Here is a 16,282-nt window from a genome sequence, read left to right as displayed (position 1 = left end):
CCTCGGAAAGCTTCCTCCCCTCCTACCCTCGGGCCTCCTCCTGTCGAAGACGCGGATGGAGCCATCGCCCAGCCCCGCCACGATCAGCGAGCGGTGGGAGTCACAGGACAGGCTGGTGACACAGCTGTCAGCTCCTGTGGGAATGTCCTGGGACAGACAGACAGACAGACAGAGCACCGTGTTGGTCAGACAGCTGGACACGTGGGTGCCATGGGACAGAGAAAGGGCGAGTTCCTCACGGCGGCTCTGGGAACCTTCAGGGAGTTGTAAGGATGGGTTAAACTGTTCAGTACAAACCACCTGCAGGGGGTGGTTTTTGTCTCTCTGTTCTCCTCAAGGACAGAGTATGAGGAAGGTGTTTTTGTTACCTAGCCAATCAAACAGAGTGTATGGTGTCACTCTGTATAAACGGCCTGGTTCTCTTGAATAAAGCTTCTTTGCTCTTTCTACAATCCTGCCTCTCACCTGCTCCTGTGTCATTCTCAGTGCAGGAGTGACATGGGCACACTGAGCCTGGGTGACAACAGCCAGTGCTCATGGCTGGACACCTCCTTTTATAAGGGACTCACAGTTCTGGTGCTGGAACCCTTGCTTGGTTGGGTTCCTAGCACTGCTCAGCTCTGGGTGTCTGCCTGGAGGATGCAGGGGGGCTTCTTGTTTGACTTCCAACCTAACCCATCACTGTCCTACCTGGGCACTTGTTTACTTCTGGTTTTTAATGAACTATGCTGGGAGCTGGGGTCTGTCATGGCCCATTTTACCTGTTCAGCCCACAGACCTGCTGCAGCTGTGGCACAGCATGGCTGGCTCCAGGGCACTTCACTCAGGCCCTGAACCAAGGTCCTGCCCCATCCTCTCCTCATGGCCACTCTCACACCGAGCAGGGTGAGGCAGGGTGGGTGCCCCTGAGCCCCCAAGGGACACTCTGGCCCCTGGCACAGCCCCAGAGCAGAGCAGGCAGTGCTGTGCCACCTCCTGTCCCTGCTGTGTGACAGGGACACCCAGAGCATCTCATGAGAGACCCCTGCCGGGAAGGGGACATGGGAAAGGCAGCTGGAGCTGCAGGGACAGCTGTGCTGGGAACACACCGGGCACCCACGCTGCCACTTCCCCCCTTGGTACTTCTGGAGACAAAAGAACTGCTCAGAATAACCCCTGTGCCTGCTGGGAGGAAAACCACGCCGTTAAAACCAGCAAAAAAAGCTGAGCAGCACCGTGGAAGCAGGAATGACAAGGATGGAAAGGGCTGGGTTGGGAGGGACCTCAAAGCTCCTCTCATCCCACCCCTGCCAGGGCACAGCTTCCACAGCCCAGGCTGCCCCAGGGCTGGGCAGGAGCTGCAGGAGCTGATCCCACACCTCACTCCTGCCTTTGCCCCGGGGCAGGATCAGCCCTGGGGCCGCTGCTCCAGCCTGGGCTGAGCAGGGGGAGCCACCGGAGCCCCTGCCCACGCCCAGCTCCTCCTTTGAAGCAGCAACACTCAGCAGAAGTGCAAATGAAGCACTTGTTCCAGAGGTGTGGGTTTCTGGAGTTCAAAGAGGGAGGCGCCTTCATCTGCCTCGATTCTCGCTGCTCTTTGTGCTGATTCTCACTTTCCCAGGCACCGAGTCAGGAAGTTCCAATCACTTGAATTTCAACACCCAATCTTTGCAATTAAAAAAAGAAACAACATGTTTTTAGATACTTTGGCTGCAATCATTAATCATCATCATTTAAAAGATTTTCGCCTCCTGGATTTTGCCGCTCCCTCATTTGCATAGAAAAAATAATATGTGAAGGTAATTAAGATGAACAGAGGCTTAATTATCCCGCATCGCAGGGTCAAAGTGTCGCAATTAATGTTCATCCAAGGGTAATTAATTTCGAGAAGCTTTGAAAACTCCACTTCCTTTTCATTCCAGCATGGTGCCTCCATTCTCACCGACCACCTGCTTCTCCTTGGAATTTCTGAGAAACTCCCACGTGGTTGTGGCTGCCAGGGGCTCTGGCAGGGCCTTTCCCCTGCTCCATGGCACAGGGAGGTGTGCGTGCTTTCAGAGACTTCTACACTACTCCAGTTACCTGGTATTGTGAAATCCAACTGCATCCCAGAGCCTGCTTTCACACATCTGAGCCCTCTCTGCATCCCAGAGCCTTCCTCTGCATCCCAGAGCCCTCTCTGCATCCCAGAGCCCCCTCTGCATCCCAGAGCCCTCCTCTGCATCCCAGAGCCCCACTCTGCATCCCAGAGCCCTCCTCTGCATCCCAGAGCCTTCCTCTGCATCCCAGAGCCCCCCTCTGCATCCCAGAGCCCCTCTCTGCATCCCAGAGCCTGCTTTCACACATCTGAGCCCTCTCTGCATCCCAGAGCCTTCCTCTGCATCCCAGAGCCCCACTCTGCATCCCAGAGCCCTCTCTGCATCCCAGAGCCCCACTCTGCATCCCAGAGCCTCTCTCTGCATCCCAGAGCCCACTCTGCATCCAGAGCCTCTCTGCATCCCAGAGCCTGCTTTCACACATCTGAGCCCTCTCTGCATCCCAGAGCCTCACTCTGCATCCCAGAGCCTCCTCTGCATCCCAGAGCCCTCCTCTGCATCCCAGAGCCCCACTCTGCATCCCAGAGCCCTCTCTGCATCCCAGAGCCCCCCTCTGCATCCCAGAGCCCTCCTCTGCATCCCAGAGCCCACCTCACATTCCAGAGCCTGCCTCTGGATTGCACAGCCTCAGCTTCCCCAAGCCCTGCTGCCCACCCAGAGCAGCAGAGCACCTTCCAGGAGAGCCCTGACACACTCCCTGGGTATCTGAGGGGTTTTGTTGGCCTGGGACAGGCCCTGGGGCAGGGAGGCAGGGGCTCCAGGAGCTGGCAGCCCCTCCCAGGTCTCTGGGCCCGTGGCTGGGCTCTGGCAGGGAAGGGGCTGGCTCAGGCAGGCGTTACCTGGACTTTCATCTCCCGATCCGTGTCCCAGATCCGGATGATCCTCACGTCTCCCGAGGTCATCAGGAGCCCAGTCTCCTGCTCCCAGTCCACCACCATCCCTGCTCCTGAGACACAGCAGGGCAGGGGTGCCAGTCAGTGCCAGCCGGGCAGAGCTGCACCCCTGGAGCTCTCCTGCCCCAGACACTGCCAGAGGAAATGCAGAGTTACACCCACACACCCCACACAGCCAGCTGGGATCGATCTGCTGCTCCAGGAGGAGCCCAAACACTGCTGTGCCCCCCGGTGAGTGCTGAGAGAAGCCGGGACCCTGTGGGAGGGGAGCACAACTTCCAGGAGCTGCTGGGGCCAGGGCAGTGCCAGCACCACGAGAACATCAACTGCTGGTGCCACCCCACCTGGGAGCTCCTGGACTGTTCCTCCTGCTGCCAGAAGGGTGTGGGAGATGCTCCTGGCCAAGGAACAGCCTAGCCAGGGCTGCAGGGGAGTGAATTTAACAGCTGCTGGGAGCACAAACCAGTTTGCTGCAGGACAGGTGAGAGGGGAGCACCCTGCAGGGACAGCAGCTCGAACACCCCGACAGGAGCTTCTGCTCCTCATCCCCGAGGGCACAGACCAACCTCCAGGGGAAGTTCAGCACCAGGTGCCGTCCACACCGCGTTAAAAACACAAACCAACATCCCGGGAGCACCACAGGAGGGAACCAGAGAAGAACTCCAGGCTTGGTGTCTGCTTCCAGCCCCTCGGGAGGGCAGAGACAGCAGCAGAATTCCTGCCTCACACAGCAGCATCATCAGAGCAGAATTCAGCTTCTCAGAGCAGAATTCCTGCCTCAGAGCAGCATCCCAGCCTCTCACAGCAGAATTCCTGCCTCTCAGAGCATCATCCCAGCCTCTCAGAGCAGCATTCCCGCCTCAGAGCATCATTCCCAGCCTCTCAGAGCACATCCGCCTCAGAGCAGAATTCCTGCCTCTCAGAGCAGCATTCCCAGCCTCTCAGAGCAGCATTCCTGCCTCAGAGCAGCATCCCAGCCTCTCACAGCAGAATTCCTGCCTCTCAGAGCATCATCCCAGCCTCTCAGAGCAGCATTCCTGCCTCAGAGCAGAATTCCTGTTTCTCAGGCAGCATCCCAGGCTCTCCTGCCTGGCAGCCCGGGTCTCTGGTGCTGAGCAGTGTTTCATAAGCAGCAGGGCTGGAGGCAGAGCCCTCTGCAATGCAGGACTGCAGCTCCTGCCCCGAGCACTCTCAGTGCCTCCATCCCTGGGTCCCCACCCCACAAGGTGCTGGCCCACCAGGTACAAACCAGGTGCATTTGTCTGGGTTGGCTGCCAGGAACCGTGCCCAGCAGGACACCCAAGCCTGCCCCAAGGTGCTCCTTTGTCACCAAAGGGCCACAAGTGCCTTGTACCAGAACATGCACGGTTACAGAGCACAAAGGGAGCAGCAGCACATCCTGTGAACAGCCAGTTCCCTCCAGATGATGGGATGACCTTGTTCTGCAGCTTCACAGAACACACTCTGCCCCTGTCTCCTCGCTAAGCAGCACATCCAGGTGGATTCCTGATCCTGCCACATCCACGGGGTCACTGCTGTTCACTGGCACTCCCTCACCTCCCTGCAGGCTCTCTGGGCTGACCTGCAGCCTGGCCCTTTCTCCCAGCCAAAGGGATTGCTCCTGCAGCCTGCCTGGCAGCTGGCAGGGCTGGAGAGGCAGGCAGACAGGCAGGCAGTGATGGGCATGACAAACAGCCCTGGAGTGCTTGCATTTGTCATCTGCTCAGGGCCCATGTGACAGGATAAACGTGGCAGCTGAGGTGGATCTGGCCGTCCCCATCCCTGTGGAGCTCAGCAGGCAGAGAGCTCCCAGGCAGCTCCACAGCTCCCAGGAACATTCCCCAGCTTGGAGAAAAGCTTTCCCTCTGAGCAGCACCAAGTCCTGGCCAGCTGTGCTTCCAGGGGCTGCTCTGGGAGGGGCACAGGGAAGGGGAGTTTGGGGGCAGAGCTGGCATTTCTGGGGGCAGAGCTGGCATTTCTGGGGGCAGAGCTGGCATTTCTGGTGCCTCTCTTGGTGTGCCTGTCAGGAGTTTGTCCCTGAGGATATTCAGCAAGGACACACAGATGGGCAGGGAAAGTCTCACAGAGGGAAGAGGCTCCACAGGGATTACACTAAGGTTGCCATGAGAGACAAGCAGATGGAAAGGACAAGGGCTCACTCCCAACCAGGCTGGAAAACAAGGAGGGAGATATCAGGGGATCCTGGAATGGTTTGGGCTGGAAGGGACCTTAACAACCACCTCATCCAGCCCTGCCATGGCAGGGCCACCTCCCCCTGCCCCAGGCTGCTCCAAGCTGCCCAGCCTGGCCTGGGACCCTTCCAGGGATGGTGGGACTGGAGACCGTGCAGTTCCTGCCTTGCTTACTAAAACTCCAATAGTTCAGCTCAGTGGCTGTCCCCTGGAAGAGGCAAGGGCAGGATTTGGATCATCCCAAGCAAGGATCTGCCTGGAGGTGGTGGGTGCTGGCTGCAGAGGAGCCTGTGCTGAGCCCTGGGCTGGGGGCTCTGCTCCTGCTGCACCCCAGTGTGCCCTGGCCAAAATGGGATCAACTGGGAATGCTGGAGCAGAACTCCAACCTGTGTGAAGAGCAGAAAAGCCCTCACAGAGAAATGTCAGTCACTTGGAAGTGTGTGAGGGGAAGGAAAGCTTCCTCTGACTGTGAAATGTTCCATCCAGAGCTGGCACTCACAGTATGGAGTGAGACAGAAATAGCTGAACTATTTCTATGTACAAGCATGGCAGAGATGATCCAGGATTGGCTCATGTTTCCATGCTCAGTTCAGAGCATTTCGGGATGAGGAGTCAACGTGGGATTGAATACTAATGATCATTTCCTTTTTAATTAACAGAGGTCCTACTCCAGGATGTTACAACTGAGCCTGCAGCCCACCCACAGGGCTTTGGCTCCTGGGCTTGGCACCTGAGCTGCTCCCCAGCCCCTCCTGCACACCTGAGCTGCTCCTCACTGAGCTCCTCCTGAGCTGCTCCTCACTGAGCCCCTCCTGAGCTGCTCCTCACTGAGCCCCTCCTGAGCTGCTCCTCACTGAGCCCCTCCTGAGCACCTGAGCTGCTCCTCACTGAGCCCCTCCTGAGCACCTGAGCTGCTCCTCACTGAGCTGCTCCTCACTGAGCCCCTCCTGAGCACCTGAGCAGCCGCCCAGCCCCAAACTGGCTCTGCCCTGTCACTGTGTCACTGTCCCAGCTGCAGAGAGCAGCACCCAGGACAGGGCTGGCCCAGCCCCGGGCCCAGGGCAGTGCTGGAATGCTGCTGCTCCAGCCCTGCACTGCTGCAATGCATCAGGAGCTCCCAGCACAGTTTCCCCCATGAGGGATATTATGTTCTTAGATAATGAGCAGCAAATCTTCCACAGCTCAGGGAAAGGAATTCTTAAATGGCTGTGGTGGAGCTGTTGGTGCTTTTGGTTTGGGTTTTTCCTTTTGTTTGTTTTTGAGCCTTTTAAAGCCAGCACTGGCAGGTCTGTGTGGCTGAGATTCTCCACACCAGCAGCTGTTCCTGAAGGTAGAACTGCCCAGAGCTGCTCCCTCAGGGCTGCCCCTGAGCCAGAGATATTTGCCTGGATGGGACAATTCCATGGATAAATTCCAGTACCACTGTGGTGAAAGCAGCTGCATTCCCAACATCTGCACTGCCCTGGAATGTCAGGGAACGTGGCCAGGCTGTCCCTGGCATTTCAGAAATATCCATGGAACACTACACAAAGGCATCCTGGGCTCTGACTGATCATTTTTAATCACGGGCCCTCCTGGTTGGGCAGTGAAGCACATCCCTGCTTCAATTTCCAGGAAGCAGTGGGAGGGTTGGATGACCTCACTCATCATTAATTTCTACAACATCCTCTCAAAAAGTGTCCCCCTCCTCCTGCCAAGGACTCTGCAGTGAGGGACAGCAGGAGCTGGGATGCTGGGAATTCAATTAAAAGAGCACAAACCCCTGGAGCTGCCATTTCTCCAGTGAATTTATTGCCATCAAATAATCTGAGCAGAGCTGTGTCAGAGCCCCCTGCTGCTGGGGGCTCCTGGAGGGCTGGGAAGCTCCCTGCTGCTCCCTCTGCCCCTTGCTCTCAGGAAGAGCCTGGGGCTGATGCCTTGACCAGCTGCTGGTGCAGGCTGGAGCTGTCCCCCTGTCCCCCCTGTCCCCCTGTCCCCCACCCAGCCTGGCCTGGGGCACTCCCAGGCCTGGGCAGTATCCAAGCATTGCTGATGCTGCCAGGAGAGCACCAATTCCTACATTTTTACAGCCCTCCAGAGGGAGAGGGGAGTGCTGGGGCTGCCCTGGTCACCAGGAGGGCAGAGGCAGCTGGAGAAGGATTTCATGGCCCTGCCCTGCCCTGAGCAGGGGCTGCCCTGGCCCTGCAGCAGCTGCATCACTGCTCTGGAATTCCCTGCACCTGCTCCTGCCCAGGGATTCCCTGCAGCCAAGCCCTGCTAATTTTAGCCTTCCCTGGGGGATTCCAGAGCCAGGCAGCAGCAGCAGCAGCCCCAGATCAGCTCTGCTCTCTGCTGCCCAGAGCACAGGGATGTGCTGAACTGCACTGAGGAGCTCTGGACCAGCCCCTGCCAGGAGCCTGGCTGGTGAATCAGAGCACACACAGCCAGCTCTGATCAGTCAGCACAGATCAATAATTGATGAACATCCTGAGGTGACACTTCCACCACCAGGGATGCCCTGACACATCAACCATCTGCTCCCCACCCTGGGGGAGAGGAGCCAGGATCCAGAGCCTCACAGACCCTGCAGATTCCGTGGGACAAGGCTGGGGCCTCCCCCACCTTCCCTCCATGCAGCAGAGTGGAATCTGTGACATTTGTTAGTCCCAGAACCCCAGAAGGATTTGGGCTGGGCACAGCCCGTCCAGTGCCACCCCTGCCATGGCAGGGACACCTTCCACTGTCCCAGGCTGCTCCCAGCCTGGCCTTGGGCATTTCCAGGGATCCAGGGGCTGCTCTGGGCACCCTGCCCACCCTCCCAGGGAAGAACTGCTCCCATGGATCCAACCTACCCTTCCCCTCTTTGGCTTAGCTCTGCCAAGGCTCCGCGTTCTGAGGCTGCTGGGAAAGACTCCCCAGCACCTCCTTTCCACAGGATCTTCCCAAGTAAACCCCAGCCAGACCCACAGCAGCTCGTGCTGGCCCCACTTGGACCCTCCCTCTCAAACCCTTCTGCCCAGGGATGCTTTGAAATGTCCCTGGAGAAGAGAGAGTCCCAAACCTCCCCCTGCAGCTGTGGCTGAGGAGCTCAGAGAGGCTGGCAGGAATCTAAGGGAGATTCCCCTGCCCAGCAGGGCTGTGCCTGCCCTGGGAGCACAGATCCCACCCCAGCCAGGCACCCCAGAGAGCTGCTGCCCACCCCCCTGAGCACGGGAACAGGAGCAGCACTCACCTCCCTGCTTGCTTCTGTCCAGATAGATGGACACCCTTCTGGCCAGACCTGTGGGGAGACAGGACCAGGGGGGATCAGGGGGGCTGCTCAGGGCCAGAGCAAAGCCCAGCTCCAAACAGGGACTAGAAACAGCAGCAGCAGCAGCCAGGGCAGCCCCTGCTCCCTCCCTCCCTGCAGCACAGCCCTTCTGGAAGGCAGCAGCCTGTCTGCACAGGAGCACACAGCACACAGCCCTCCTGGGGCTGGGGCCTGCTCCAGCACTGCCAGGACAGACACACAGACACACAGACATCCAAGGAGCTCCTGGGCTGCTGCCATGGCTCAGGGTTTGTGTGCCCACAGCTGTGCCAGCTCAGCTCTGCCCTCCCAGAGGAGCTGTGCCAGCTCTGTGCCTGCCCTGGCTGTGTCACTGCCCACCTCACACAACCCAGGGCTGCTGCCAGGCTTCCAAAGGATGAGTTTAGCTGTTACATGTTCCTCTCTCCTTCTCTGACAGTGGAAGTGGCCCCAAAGTCAAGTTCTGGCTGCTCTCAAGGGCAGTTCAGAGGTGAGTGTGACATTGTGGCACAGGGGAAGAGCTGGGAGAGGAGGGAAGGAAATCAGTAGTGGGAGGAAACAAACTCCAGTAAAACTCCTGAGCTCTGCAGCTCCAAAATGCATGCTCAGTTTTGTGAGGCAGTGCTGGACCAGCTGTGGGCTTGGCAGCAGGTGACTCTGAAGGCTCTCATCTCCACGGGGACTTGCTCCACTTAGCTCTTCTGGAAGTGGCTACATTCATTCCTCTCTGCACAAACAGATCTGTCCCTCTCTGCTGCCCAATCTGCTGGGAAGGTGGAAGGCAAAGAAAACAGGCCCCAGACTGCTTCAGTCCGCCAGGGAAAGAAAAGGCCAAGGGGAAAAGCCCCAGTCCCAAAGAGAACAGATTGAAAAGTTTCTCCATTCCCCTTTTGGCAAGTGGAACCACCCAGCTCTCAGAGCCCTCTCAGCAGTGTCAGACACTGAAAATCCTTCCTGGCTGTCACACCCTGTCCAGAGTGAGGCAGAAGCAGCAGAGGCTCTGCCCTGGCACAGGGCAGGTGGAAGGGAAGGCAGGGCAGTGGCACCGGGCTGAGGGAGCTCCAGAGCAGCACCCAGGGCATTCCCAGCTCCAAGGAGCCAGATCCTGAATCCAGGGGTGGGAACCATCCCCAGCAGCCAGGAAAGCTGCCGGTGGCTGGCACAGAGCTGCACAAAGAGGCCAGGCAGAGCCAGGCCCTGCTGCCCCCTCGGGAAGGGCAGGCTCTGCCCTTGGCACAGCAGGCTCTCAATTCCTGCAGCTCCTCATCAGACCTGGGCAGTGCCCTCTGCCAGGCAGAGCCTCAGACACAGCCCCTGAGACACAGGGCAGGGGCTGGGGGAGCAACACACACAGGGCAGCCCCAGGAAGGCAGTGAAGAGCTGAAAGAGCTGTGTCAGGCTCCTGGGATGAACACATCAGCTCAGAAATGAGAACTGTCAGCTTTTAAGGTCAGGATGAATGATGATGGTCATCTCATGTGGCCTCCTGCACAGCATGGGCCTCCTCCAGCACTTCCTCATCAATCCCACCAGGCGCTGATTGAACCAGAGCACACCCAGGAAAAGCTGCAGCCTTGATTAGAAACATTCAAGTGACACAGAACTGCCATTAGCACCTGGTGGGGTCTGGGAAGGAGGAACACACACTCCTGGAATGCTGCAAAACCTCTAACATCCTAAACCTCCTATAATGTCCCAAAACCTCCTTTAACATCCTAAACCTCCCTTAACATCCCAAAACCTCCTCTAACATCCTAAACCTCCCTTAATATCCCAAAACCTCCTTTAACATCCTAAACCTCCCTCAATATCCCAAAACCTCCTCTAACATCCTAAACCTCCCTCAATATCCCAAAACCTCCTTTAACATCCTAAACCTCCCTTAATATCCCAAAACCTCCTCTAACATCCTAGACCTCCCTTAATATCCCAAAACCTCCTCTAACATCCTAAACCTCCTGTAATGTCCTAAAACCTCCCGTGATGTCCCGACACAGATTTCAGGGTTACACAAACTGGTTTTCTGGCTTCATCCCATGTGTGGCTGGATGCCAGTGCTCCTTTTTACACCCTTTTCTGCCCAGCTTTCCTAACATTCCAAGCAGGCCAGTGTCTCACTGTGCTGCCCTTCTGCACGTGCCAGATTTAGAGCCCCTGTCCCTCTGCCACCTCCTGACCCACAATAAACAGGGAAGAACAGGAGCCAGAATTGGAGCTGGGGCTAAAGGAGGTCACGGGTGCCACCCACAAAGCTGCACAAAGGCTGATTTCAGCTCCCCCCAGCAAGCTCAGTGGCACCCACCTCGTGTGGTTGGCAGCATGTCTGACAGCCCCTGCCAGGCTGTCACCATCTCCGGGTTCTTCTCCAGGTCTGCAAAGTTCTTCCACACCCTGATGGCACCATCGTCTGGGGGAGCACAGAGAAAGAGCACAAAGCAAAGTCACTGCTGCTGCAGCTCCTGCAGCTCCTTGAGCACCAGGAAGGAGAGGAGAAGCAGAGCTGAAGTCACACAGACCCCAAAGCCCAGAGTGTCACTTGAACACTTTCTGCTGGAGCTGTTTTCCCTCTCTAATTTACATCCCCGAAACCTAAGGCTTTGTTCTACTGGAGCTGTTCTGGAAGAGCTTTTCTCCTCCCGTGAACAACACCTGACATTCAATGTCTCTCCATTTCCTTGACATTCATTTTCTCCAGGATTCATCTCTGGATTGGTGCTGAGGGCCACACAAGTACCCACTCAACACAGAACAGCCCCACGGAGGCAGCAGCATCAAAGCCCAGCCCATCAGCAGCCAGTCTTACAAGAACATTGTGTATTTTTTTCAATTTGCTCCCCATCTGTGAAACTTTTGTGCTAAGAATCAATAAATTGAAAGAAATATGTCCTAAAGGCACTCTCAGCTCCCCTTCCCCCTCCCTTAATTACACCCAACCTGTACAGTTGAGCAGGGAGCTGGAGAAGCTGCTGAAAACACTCTGAGTGCCAGGTCTGGAATGGTTCCTTGGGAGAGGAGCAGATCTGACTCACAGCTTTGCAGAGCAGAGGCTGGGCAAGATCTCCTCCTGCAGCCCCTGCTCAGGTGAGGTAAGGGCTGGAGGGAAACTCAGACCCACCTGAGGGGTTTGGGGCTGGGGCTGAGCCCTGCCTGCTCTACGTGAACACAGCCCAAGGAACAGAACTGCAGCTCCTGTGCTCTGGCTGCTGCACAGTTCCAGCTCTGGGCAGCAGCTTTACCCAGCTGAAACCACCTTTCCCCACAGGAGGGGGGACCACAGCCCTGCAGTGACAGGCAGGGACTCAGGTGGGAATGGCTTCAGCGAGTGTTGGACTGGTCAGTCCTTGGAAAGTCTGCTTGAGAGCTTCCAGCACTGCCAGGAAGAACCTGCAAGTCTGAGCCTGGAAATCCTCCTGAGCTGAGAGCAGGGCTCACTGTGGTATCTTCTGAAAAATCCCTTTGCCAGGATTGCTTCTCCTGGGAAGCTCCAGCTTCTCCAGGCTTTGTTCCTCTGGAATGTGGTGTAGAGGTTGCTTACCAACAAGTGCACCTTTGATCAGTCCCATGTAAATTGTGACCAATCCCAGCCCAGCCGTGTCAGACTCTCTGGTCAGCCAGGAGATTTTATTATTGTTCTTGTCTAGCCTTCTGATGTCTCCTTTCTCTTTCTTTAGAGTATAATTTTCTTTTAATATAATATAACATCATAATATAATAGATCAGCCTTCTAAGAGCTTAGAGTCAATTCTCAACTCTCACCTCGTCCTGGAGACCCACAACAATTAATAACCACACGTGGGGGAAGATTGGGCTGGGAGCAGCCCATGGAGGGGACAGAACGGGGCCCAGAGCAGCTCCCCTGGGCTGGGGGCGTGCCCAGGCCAGGGCAGTGTCCTCACCTGTGGCAGTGAGCAGCAGGGAGCAGTCCTGCCCGTTCAGGTACTCCATGGCCGTGATCCGCGTGTACCGAGGGTTCCCGTTGTGGAAGTAGTCCAGCTTCTCCCCCTTCTCCCAGTCCCAAAAGCTGTGCCAGGGACAAACAGCACGTGAGCTTCCAGCTCTCTGGGCCAGCTGGAGAGAGGCACTCCTTACCCAGCCTGGGATCCCTCCTTTGCAGCCTGGCATACTTTGATTAACCACGGAATGGTTTGGATTGCAACGACCTCACAGCCCACCCAGTGCCACCCCTGCCATGGCAGGGACACCCCCACTGTCCCAGGGTGCCCAATCCCCAGTGTCCAGCCTGGCCTTGGGCACTGCCAGGGATCCAGGGGCAGCCACAGCTGCTCTGGGCACCTGTGCCAGGACCTGCCCACCCTGCCAGGGCAGGATCTCAACACCAGCACCTCTGAGAGAGAGCCAGGACGGGCCCCAGCTGTCCCTGCTGCAGTCCCCAGCTCCAGCAGCTGCTGTCCCCTGTCCCCAGCCCCAGCAGCTGCTGTCCCCTGTCCCCAGCTCCCAGGAGCTGCTATCCCCTGTCCCCAGCCCCAGCAGCTGCTGTCCCCTGTCCCCAGCCCCAGCAGCTGCTGTCCCCTGTCCCCAGCTCCCAGGAGCTGCTGTGCCCTGTCCCCAGCCCTGAGGAGCTGCTGTCCCCTGTCCCCAGCCCCCAGCAGCTGCTGTCCCCTGTCCCCAGCCCTCACCAGATGCTGTCCTTGTCAGCCACAGCGATGCAGGGGGTGAAGGGGTGGAACTTCACCACGGAGGGCACACCTGGGTTCCTGTTGAGGAAGATCTGATCGTCCAGCCGGGAGATGCCTGGGGGACAGCAGCAGCTCAGCTCACTCCTGATGGCCCCAGGGACGGCTCTGCACAGCCCCAGCCCCCAGTGCCACCAGCTCAGCTCACTCCTGATGGCCCCAGGGATGGCTCTGCACAGCCCCAGCCCCCAGTGCCACCAGCTCAGCTCACTCCTGATGGCCCCAGGGATGGCTCTGCACAGCCCCAGCCCCCAGTGCCACCAGGCACCCACCCCAGTTCCCACCAGGACACCCCCAGCCCTTCCAGGAGTTTCTCAGACCCCCCCAGCTGTCTCAGCTCTTGAGGGACAAACCAAGAACTGTGGTGACAAACCCTTCATCCTTCCCACTGGCAAGCAAAGAGAACAAGCCCAGCCACACCCAGGGAGATGCCAGTTTGTGCTGAGGGAAAAACCAACTCTATTTATACAAAATACAAAATATGGACATGTTTTGTGGTTTTTTCAGTTTAAAATACAGCATTTCACTGTAGCTTGTGGATTATTTATTTAACCTTCCATTTGAGTCCCCTTAAATTTTAGGTTAATTTGCAAATGAAAAATGTATTTTCCATGGAGACCTTAAAATGATGGGTAAGGACTTTTCCCATCTTGTCTTGAGAGCAGTTTGCTACTCACAAAGAGTGTTGGGACCCCAGCACTGCTGGGTTCTGGCACTCTCTGAATTCATCACACAAACCCCAAACCCAGGAGACATCCATTCAACCCGAGTTTGTTTTAGAATGCATCCATTGAATCTAATTTTCATTAAAAGCTTGTAAGTCTATTTTAATTCTTTTGAATATTTCACGTTTTCATTATTTTTTTAATGAATAGTGGCATTTCAGTCACTCAGGTCAAGCAACCAAATATGAACGTTGTCTAGAAAGAGATTTAACTTCTCCAGGCAAGCATGAAAAATCCCCTGCTTTGTATTCCATCAGATCTCCCAGGCCATCTCCTGGGCTCCAGGATCATTTCTGCATTTCTCTGGCTGATGATGTTCTGCAGTTTCCTGGCAGGAAGCTCCACACTGCACTCACAGGAGCAGCCTCCAGGGACAGGGCTGGCCCTGGGCACTTTTCCTTCAGCACACTGGGATTTCCAGCCCTGTGTGCCTCCCAAAGCATCCCTGGGAGGAGCAGCCCCCACCCCAGACCTGCTCCTGGGAATGCCTGGGGAGGACACCAGGAGCTCCTGGAACTGAGGCTGCCCAGCCTCTGCTGCTCAGGGCAGGGAAAAACTGAGGAATGCAAATTCCTCAGGAAGCTTCATTAGGTTCCACTTTATACAATAAATTCCTGTGCTGAGAGAATTCCAGCCCAAAGCTGCCTCAGAGAGCCCCAGGGGTTCAGCCCCAGGTCCTGGGGCAGCTCCTGCTGGCACAGCACAGACCTGGGGCACGTTGGGAGCAGCACACACACAAACACCCCCAATAAAACAGGGTACAAGGAGCAAACCAGCACTCCAGAGCTCAGCAGAGCAGGGAACGTCAGAGACATCCCTCAGGTGTCTCCTGAGCTGGGGGAACAGGTCCAGCAGCTCCACACTGTGCCATGACCATGTCTGTCCCACAAACCCTGAGCCTGCAGCTCTGGATTTGACCCTCCAGCATTCCACCCTCCATCCTCTGAAAAGCAGAGGCTGAGCTGGTGCCCACAGCCAGCAGCTGAGAGCAGAGAGGTGGGGCAGCAGCAGGGAACACCTGCAGGAGCTGGGAAGGTGGGAAACACCTGCAGCAACAGGGAACACCTGCAACAGGAGCAGGGAACATCTGCAGGAGCTGGGAAGGTGGGAAACACCTGCAGCAACAGGGAACACCTGCAGCAGGAGCAGGGAACATCTGCAGAAGCTGGGAAACACCTGCAGCAACAGGGAACACCTGCAGCAGGAGCAGGGAACACCTGCAGGAGCTGGGGAACACCTGCAAGAGGAGCTGGGAACACCTGCAGGAGCTGGGAAGGTGGGAAACACCTGCAGCAGCTGGGGAACACCTGGAGGAGCTGGGAACACCTGCAGCAGCTGGCAAACAACTGGAGGAGCTGGGAACACCTGCAGGAGCTGGGAACACCTGGAGGAGCAGCTGCCCTGCCCTCAGCAGCCTGGGGGGCTGCAGGGGGCCATCACAAACCGGGCTCAGGGCTGACTGGGGCTCCCAGCCCCCGGGCAGGACAGCACTCACCCTTCTGGATGATCTTCTGCGCCTGTTTGCGCACGCGCGCGTTGCGCAGGAAGCGCCACTCCCGCTCCTTGCGGATCTGGCTCTCCAGGTCGTGCTCCTCGGGGATCTGCAGGACAGGGACACACACACAGAGGAGCAGTGACCCCCAGGAGGGCAGGAGCTGGCTGAGTGATGGCACAGTCCCTCCTGTCCCCTCTGGGCGCTGGGGTCTGATCTGGGCACGACACAGATCGCTCGCTCTGAGACCAACGAGGGAGCCCAGCCCTGGCACAGCCAGCTCAGAACACACTGCAACTTTTCCTCTCCTGCTAACCAAGGGCTGCTGGCCCAGCAGGGCATGGCCACATTCCCAAACCCCCGGGATGTTCAGGTTCCCACCACCCTTTACCAGGAACAGCCCTGCTCTGGTTCCCTGGTCTGAAAACCATGCCCCGTGTCACCTGGCTTTGGTTATACACAAAATTCCCCCAAAATTGCAACTGGAGAGTGGCCCTGCAGTCACAGCCACTCTGAGCCATTTGATGATATTTTTTCACACCCCACAGCTCCAGGTTTCAGCACTCCATGGCTCCCCTACAAAACCTGTGCTCCAGGCACGAGGCCAGCCCCAGCGCTGCTCCCACCATGGCTATTCCCACCCTAATTCAGGATCAAAAGGAATAAACTCCTGAGATCTCACCCCAAACCATGGCAGGAGCTATGTATGAGGTGTTTTTCATACTTAAAAAATTATCCAAGACTCCCCTGCTCCAGAACCATCCTTGGATCAGTTAAGGAGCTGAGCCAGCTTCCTCTGGTGCTGGTGTCTCCAAAGGAGTAACTCTTGGAGAAGGAAGACAAATTGCCCACAAAACCCCTGTTTTCCATGAAAGAGAAAGTCCTGAAATCATCTGTCACTATTACAAACACTGCCTTCAAACAATGCTGTCCTTCGGAAAAC

The 16,282-nt window shown here is 57.0% G+C and overlaps 1 protein-coding gene across 1 annotated transcript in view; it reads right to left on the bottom strand.

Annotated features, from left to right (window-relative positions):
• The window catches only part of RPTOR (regulatory associated protein of MTOR complex 1), a 101,880-nt gene that overhangs the window by 7,728 nt on the left and 77,870 nt on the right, over positions 1-16,282 (bottom strand). Inside the window, exons 25-31 of the mRNA XM_050981569.1 lie at positions 15,343-15,448; positions 13,066-13,180; positions 12,325-12,449; positions 10,731-10,835; positions 8,372-8,419; positions 2,915-3,021; positions 2-147 (exon numbers count right to left, since the gene is read on the bottom strand). Coding sequence (XP_050837526.1) covers positions 2-147; positions 2,915-3,021; positions 8,372-8,419; positions 10,731-10,835; positions 12,325-12,449; positions 13,066-13,180; positions 15,343-15,448 — 752 coding nt within the window. The remainder of the gene's footprint in view (position 1; positions 148-2,914; positions 3,022-8,371; positions 8,420-10,730; positions 10,836-12,324; positions 12,450-13,065; positions 13,181-15,342; positions 15,449-16,282) is intronic.

Source organism: Serinus canaria, chromosome 18 (genome assembly GCF_022539315.1).
Source record: "Serinus canaria isolate serCan28SL12 chromosome 18, serCan2020, whole genome shotgun sequence".
In the NCBI taxonomy this organism is placed as follows: Eukaryota; Metazoa; Chordata; class Aves; order Passeriformes; family Fringillidae; genus Serinus; species Serinus canaria.
Note: the sequence above shows the minus strand (reverse complement) of the source record. Positions and strands in the feature narration are given on the sequence as shown.